This window comes from Lactuca virosa, chromosome 7 (genome assembly GCF_052849685.1).
Source record: "Lactuca virosa cultivar CGN04683 chromosome 7, Lactuca_virosa_CGN04683_v6, whole genome shotgun sequence".
In the NCBI taxonomy this organism is placed as follows: Eukaryota; Viridiplantae; Streptophyta; class Magnoliopsida; order Asterales; family Asteraceae; genus Lactuca; species Lactuca virosa.
Genome location: NC_136432.1, coordinates 289,368,455 through 289,376,302, shown reverse-complemented (window position 1 = coordinate 289,376,302; position 7,848 = coordinate 289,368,455). Strand labels below are relative to the sequence as shown.

The 7,848-nt window shown below is 34.0% G+C and overlaps 1 protein-coding gene across 1 annotated transcript; it reads left to right on the top strand.

The window, feature by feature from the left end:
* The first annotated feature begins 3,459 nt into the window (after positions 1-3,459).
* On the top strand, positions 3,460-5,491 carry LOC145125544 (rho GDP-dissociation inhibitor 1-like). Its single transcript, XM_079060988.1, has 6 exons — positions 3,460-3,893; positions 4,175-4,322; positions 4,410-4,476; positions 4,595-4,816; positions 4,921-5,045; positions 5,149-5,491. The coding sequence occupies exons 2-6, from the start codon at positions 4,188-4,190 to the stop codon at positions 5,221-5,223; spliced, it is 624 nt and encodes a 207-aa protein (XP_078917114.1). The 5' UTR covers positions 3,460-3,893; positions 4,175-4,187; the 3' UTR covers positions 5,224-5,491.
* The last annotated feature ends 2,357 nt before the right edge of the window (positions 5,492-7,848 follow it).

Sequence of the window (7,848 nt, the reverse complement as noted above, 5' to 3'; positions counted from 1 at the left end):
TTTTATATTAATTTCATTCTTATTTCTTAAGTCATAATCAACATTTTCAGTAGTTTTGTAATATTTATTTGATGATGTTGATATTATGCAGATTCTGATAAGGATAGTTCATCTGAAGATGGATTGGATGCATATGCTGATGCAGGTCATTCACAGCAGGTAATTCACCTACAAGTTGAATGTCATAAATTAAGAACTTAGATTTGTTAAAGTACTAACTCTTTTTAGATTGAATCTGAATAACTCGAAATAACTAGTGTTTTTATCTGATGTGTTTTCAAGGGAAATGTCAGAAGATTCACCTGGAATGAGTGTATTACCACAAGATGGAATGAATTTGAGCATGAACATTGCAAATCATGAACCTAAAACTGGATACACCAAATCAGGCCTGTAAAGCAAGCTTTTCCCTAGTTTCAATATAAATTCACAAAATTACCTAGTTTTAATCATGTGATTCACATATAAATCACATGTAATTCACATATGAATTATACGTAATTCACATATGAATTACATCTGATTCACATGTAATTCACATATGAATTACATGTAAATCACATATGAATTACATGTGATTCACATGTAAATCACATGTAATTCACATATGAATTACATGTAAATCACATATGAATTACATGTGATCACATGTAAATCACATGTAATTCACATGTAAATCACATATGAATTACTTGTGATTCATATGTAATTCACATATGAATTACATGTGATTCATATGTAACTCACATATGAATCATATATGAATTACATGTGATTCACATGTAATTCACATATGAATTACATGTGATTCACATGTAAATCACATGTAATTCACATATGAACTACATGAGATTCACATGTAAATCACGTCTAATTCACATATACATCATATGTAATTCATACATGAATCGCTTGTGATTCATATGTTAATCTGTATTTTTGTGAGTGTTTTTGCATCAATCAATTTTTTTTAATTTTCTTGTAGATTTGGAAGAAATTGTGGTGAATATTGAAGAGGTGAAGATGATAAATTAAAGAAAAATATGGAAATAGTGACACGAAAACATAAAAACGCTTTGAAATTTTGTACACTTTTTTGTTTTTAATATTTTTTTGTATCGAATAAAATACTTATTCTATTGTGTTTATAGATTGGTAAATAAAATGAGTTTCTTTATGATCTACTTACGAATATTATAGTATAAAAAATATGAATATATGCATTTGAAAAAATATGCATATATGCACCTAAATTTTTTTTTTTTAAATGCATTTTTTTCAAAAAAATGCAACTTTCTTTAAAAAACTTGCAGTTTTTTTATTAAAAAGTGCAGTTTTTTTTAAAAAAAAAAAAAAATTGCAGATTTTTTGAAAAAAAATGCAGTTTTTTTAAAAAAATATTTTTTTCAATTTTTTTTTCAAAAATACATGTTTTTTATAAAAAATTAAAAAATCTGCATTTAAAAAAAAACGAAAAATACTATTTTTAGAAAAATCTGAAAATTTGATTTATGATGTAAATTTTTAGACATTTATATTAATATATTAAATAACACAAAAAAATTAAACAAATGAGATTGGTAAGATGACGATCATGTCCTTAACGAATTAATTTTGATCCAATGTTCCACTTTTAGTTCTCGAGTTCTCGGAAAACTTTGAGTTCTCAACCGATCTCAACCCATATATATATATATATATATATATATATATATATATATATATATATATATATATATATATATATATAGAGAGAGAGAGAGAGAGAGAGAGAGAGAGAGAATGTAATGTTGGTTCTATGTGTCATTTGTTTCCTCCTTCTTAGGTGTTTATCCCTTGACTTTGGCTAACTTATAATCATCTCTTAATATAAGAGATAATGACTAACACTTCAAACCAAGGATATTTAGAAATAACACCTTGAACTTAACTAGTTTCAAATTATCACACCATAACTTTGGTGTGTTAACAAACTGAACCCCGATCTTTCTCTTTTGTCATTTTAGCTTAAAAAACATCTTATGTGTAACCCAAAAGACTGATGCTAATTATGGAAAAGTCACTAACTTGTTGTGAACATAGGCTTATTTCGAACACTCTTGTTCCTCCAAAAGATAATCCATTATCTCTAGATCAAGTGCGGAAACTAAATATCGTAGCATTGCCAACATTGTTACTAGATTAGGTTAAGATTAAGATATATTCTATATGCGTAAAAGTTCAAATAGGCACACTTCAAGTCCTTCATGTTCCAATTTATAACCAATACATCGACATCTTTACTAAAGGACTCCCTCGAAACACTTCCTTATTGGATCCAAATCTAAGTGTTCAGATTCTCCTCGTTAAACTCACCCGGTGGTTTATATTAGCATGTATGGTTGTCCATAATTAGAGATATAGGTATTTTTAATTTGATAAGATTCTAGTTTGTATAGGATTGTACACCATATTGCAATTTTCATGTACGAAGATCGATCGATATCTTATAGTTTCATCACTTGCTGGTTAATTAATTATGAACAAATAACGAATATTAGCATATTAATTAATAAATAATATGTTGTTTCATGACTCGCGCATTAAGGAAGGAAATTTTTTGTTTTTGGTATTTCTTCGTCAACACAATTAAACAATTACGAGACATAAACATTTCATGAACATAAAGGAGCACAGAAGCTCACTTGATTAAGAGCATAGAATACTAAACAAAAACAAGAGTGTGGGTTGGGGTAGGGGTATGATTTAGCATCTTGGTGTCTTTTTAATGCCACATTTCTTCGGTACTGCCATGGCAGCTAGAGGGTTGGCCCCAAACTTGGCTAGTTGTGGCTTGTAGCGGCACAGACATGGCAGGTTGACTCTACGCATCACCTTGCAACAGGGACGGGTGGGTGCTGGAGGGTGTGCACCTGTAATTGCAGGAAGACATTCTAACAGATCTGTTATCTCCACATTGCAAACAATGGTGCTACTAGCTGGTGCAACGCTGCTGCTAACTGATGCGATTAGTACTGCTATAATCAACACACATCCCAGGAGAACATGATTCATCTTTCCCATCTTAATTCTCTCTAGCTTTATTGGTTTGTGTGCATTCATTTTGGGGGGAGTTTATACTTTTATATATAGGAAGTGAAGTTGGAGGTATACTGGCTAATGGGCATGTTAGGGTGGCGTGTGAATCTGGGTCCGTTGTCTATGTTTGTCTTTTCAAAGGTCCGTGACCATTAAAAATTACAACATCTTAACCCGTGAACATAACACTAATAAAATATACTTTAATTGGTTAGCTTGCAAACTGAACAAGAGTCCAATTGTTACTTTGGTTATTTCTGTTTTATTGTCAGCATAACAGATCTCCATTAATTAGTTAGTTAATTAGGCATTATTTATCTATCAATTGAGTTAATTTGTGCATTATTTACATTTCAAGATCTGATTATATCTATGAAAGGAAATTTGAAGAATTCAATTTATTTCTTTGGGGATCTGATAACATTAAAATTAAAGAAAAATAAGATCTTGCAGCAATCGACTGAACGCCCGTATTTTTTTGCTCAATCTTGCGTTCCCTCTTTGACATGACATTCAGTGCATCGTTTTCAGTTTATTCGATTAATTCGGATCACCACAAGATCATTTCCATACGTACGTTCAATACAACAGTTTTTGGCCTTGTTGATTTCTCTTTCTTCAATCTAACAATAATTTTTCCACAAAACTACGTATGCATCTCTTTTATGTAAAACTGGTATTCTTTTCTTTTACTGGGTGATATCTATCCATGAACATCTTTTCCTTCGTCAAGGCTTCTAAATTCGGTGGCGTAACCCTATAGCTAACCCGTCAGCACTTGCTGGAATTCTTTTTCTTTATCCATAGAGATCGAGGTTAATTAATTTCTTGATTATTCTGTACTTCACCAATCCACAATTTATTCATTCTTTAAGACTTATTGTTTGTGAATTTTAGTTCATCATCGTTCATTGAAATTCATTCCTGACAGGTCTAAAGATCACCATTTTTGTAATGTAACCCTTGATTTGTTTTATTATTATTATTATTTAAAAAAAAAAAACTTTGAATTTCCTTCTTTTCTAATTCTTTATGCTTTAATTAAAGTCTTGACAAAAGAAACGTTTGTAAAAGATGAGGTTTTTGACGTTGTCAGATTGTGAGACAAGATGGGTGATGACGACAAGGACTCAGGGCACGATGACATGTCTGATTCGTCTTGTAATGCAACTGAGGATGAAGATGAAATACGTATACAATTGGGTCCCAAGATGAGCATCAGAGAGCATTTTGAGAAGGACAAGGTTGGTGTTTGTTAAGTTGTAGATTTGTAAATATATCGCGTTGTTTATGTTTTTCTTGATTATATGTGTGTTGTTATTTAATTTCAGGATGATGAGAGCTTGAGGAGATGGAAAGAGCAGTTGCTTGGAGGTCTTGATGCCGCCCATGTTCAAGGTAATTGATTTCGTCACCATGCATATATATGTAGCTAGCTAGGTCAAGATCTCTGATAATGAAGCTGATAAGAAATTTTTTTTTAATTGCTCAAAAAAAAAAAAAATTACATATATAGAGCATGAGGAAGCAGATGTGAAGATACTGAGCCTTACTATCGTTTCTGATGGTAGACCTGATATTGTTCTTGAGATCCCAGAGTCTGGGAACCCCAAGGAGCGCCCTTGGTTTATCCTAAAAGAAGGCTGCAAATACCATTTAAGATTCAGCATCAAGATCAACAACGACATAGTTTGTGGGCTCAGATACACCAACACAGTCTGGAAAACTGGTATCAAGGGTAGGTAGTAGGTACATTAGCTACTCTCTTTCTCTTTCGATTCATACATGTTAATAATTGGGCTTAATTAAAATTGTTGATGGTGGATGTTATATATATTGTAGTTGAACACCGGAAAGAAATGCTTGGAACCTTTAGCCCTCAACCAGAGCCTTACGAACATGAGATGCCCGAAGAGACAACTCCCTCTGGTATGTTTGCTAGAGGATCATATTCCGCAAAAACCAAGGTACGTACGTACGTAATTAATTCATCATATATCATTCATCTGCCTTCATCTTTGATCGATCGATCCGTTAATTGGTTTCTACGAACGCTGTATATATCTCCAGTTTGTGGATGACGACAACAACTGCCACTTGGAGCTCAACTACGCTTTTGAAATCCATAAAGAGTGGGCCAACTAGACATGACAACAAGGCTGGCCAGGGTGGCCAGGGTGGCTGGATTTTGATAAATTCAAAACTTTTTTAGGCTAATGGATACTGTATGCCCATCTGCTATATATATGCCGAGTGTTAGCCGTTGGTTTCTCTAGGGTTTTAGATTGTTGCAAGCCATTTTCCGAAAGCTGGTTTTGGAGGGGCTATTTGAACTCTCAAAATGCATGTAGTTAATCAACATTTATTCATTTAAGTTGGATGATATCAATATGTGTTTTGTACCAAGTAATACGTAAAAATGCTTGGGCTGGGGTTAGGAATTATGTGTTGCAACTTCAAACTATTTTACAAAATACATGGACACCAATGATTCCCAAGTTCAAATCTTATTATTTTTAAGCTTCAATTAAATCGATCAAGATCTTGTACGTCTAAATCTAATCTTTTTTATAGCCGGCGTAAGAAAGGAGGCCCTTCAAATCTTATTAATTTTAAGCTTCAATTAAATCGATCAAGATCCTGTACGTATATATCTAATCTCTTTTATAGCTGGTGTAAAAAAGGAGGCCCAAAGTTTATATAACTAATCATATATACTCTTGAGGCGAGCATATTCAAATAAAACTATTTGGTTTAATATAGAGATGTCAAAACCACTCGTAGGACCCCAAGTCCATGAGACCCTGTTTCTGTTTCTGTACAAGATGTATTTTTACAATGTTTCGGGTTTGGGGGCTGGATGCCCCGTCTCAAATATATCATGACCCTCTAAAATAATTATTCTATTTTTAATTATTTTTATTTATAAAAAGAAATATTAAACTTAAAGTAACCATAGTGTAATTATATCTTTTGTATTTAAATAATTAGTATAATATGTAAGGTTAAATGAAATAAATGACTAAAGCATAGAGTAAACACAGTTAAACATGTAAACGGGGGATTTCAAGTCAAATGGGGTTAACGTTGGTTTGATTTGGAGGAAACACAGGGGTGATGGAGATTTTAGGGACGGATCGGGGGGAGTGGCAAAACGGGGAATTTCAGGGTGATGGTGGGGGAAATGGAAACAAGGGATTTCAAGGGCAGGGACAATTAAGGCTTCCCCCGTTCCGTTTGGCCCTATTGAAATCTTTACTTTAATACTCGGTATATATATTTCATAAAACATAAGTAAAAATGAATAATAAAATAGAATAAACTAAAGTTTGTTTGGCTATTGGGAAAATCGTATATATGCAAGATGGATTGGGTCGAACCTCCAGAAGAAGAATCTAATGTGTTGTGTAACACACACATGAGGATGGATAGGGTAATGCTTCTGTTGGGATGCAAACCCAATCCCACATCGGTAAAAAAGAGAAACTATATGCTAGCATATAAGGCGATAGGTAATACCGTCTACCACCAATTGGTTTTAAAAAATGGAACCTCATTGTTCTTCTATGTTGAGCATGGTTGGGCTAGTAGTGATCCTAACAAGTGGTATCAGAGTTGCGGTTTGTATTGCTGTGATTGAAGATGTCTACTCACAAGTTTGATTTGGAGAAATTCGATGGTTCAAATGACATCACATTCTGGAAGGTGAAGATGAAGGCTCTTCTGGTCCAACAAGGATGTACAGCGACACTGGAAGGAGAGGCAACACTGCCTAAAGAGATGGCGGCTGAAAAGAAGATGGACATTCTGACAAAGGCACATAGTGCCATTCTGTTAAGCTTAACAGATGAAGTAATGAGGGCAGTCGTGGATCAAACAGTTGCTTCTGGGCTCTGGGATAAACTTTGTGACAAGTACCATAACATCTCACTGACGAACAGGTTGTATCAGAAGCAAAGGTTGTATACTCTCAGAATGTATGAAAGTACTCAAGTGAAAGATCATTTGGATAACTTCAATCGCATCATCTAGGATCTACAAGGGGTTGATGTGAAGATTGAAGATGAAGATCAGGCGCTCATTCTCTTATGTTCTCTTTTGAACCCATATGAGAATTTCATTGATACTATGCTTTATGTTAGGACAACGATCACTGTGAATGATGTGAAGGATTCTCTGATGTCCTAGGTACTAAAAAGAAAAGTTTTAGATGGAGAGGAGGTATCCAGTTTCGGTTTGTTTACAGGGAAAGGAAGGACAGAAAAGAGGAAATGGGGAAACAGAGGGAGATCACGTTCAAAATCGAAGTATAAAGGTTCATCGAACGCAAAATGTTATAACTATAAGGAGAAGGGACACTTCACGCGAAATTTTCCACAACTGAAGAATGGGAAGTTCAAGAGTGAATCAAGCAGCAATGACATTGTTGTTGTGGTTCAAGAAAGTTCTGATGAAGGGGACGATGGTGATGTACTGACTGTGAGTACATCAAGTTCTGTTGATGCTTGGGTCTTGGATTCTGGAGCATCCTATCACATGACGTATAATCGTGACTGGTTCGACTCCTTCAAATAATGGGATGGTACAGTCAAGATGGGTGATGATTAGGTGAGCAGTATCAAAGGTAGTGGCACGGTACATATCAAGATGTATGATGGCATGGTCAGGAAGTTAAATTGATGGTACGTTCTAGAACTTTGAAAGAATTTAATTTCTTTTGGCACATTGGATAAGAATGGGATGAGGTACGCTGATGAAGGTGAGTGGGTC

Bases quoted from the DNA above. Each gene is read 5' to 3' on its own strand.
- LOC145125544 (XM_079060988.1), top strand. From the start codon at position 4,188: ATGGGTGATGACGACAAGGACTCAGGGCACGATGACATGTCTGATTCG. The intron at 4,323-4,409 runs GTTGGTGTTTGT...ATTTAATTTCAG, and splicing joins AGCATTTTGAGAAGGACAAG to GATGATGAGAGCTTGAGGAG. The intron at 4,817-4,920 runs GTAGGTAGTAGG...TATATATTGTAG, and splicing joins CTGGAAAACTGGTATCAAGG to TTGAACACCGGAAAGAAATG.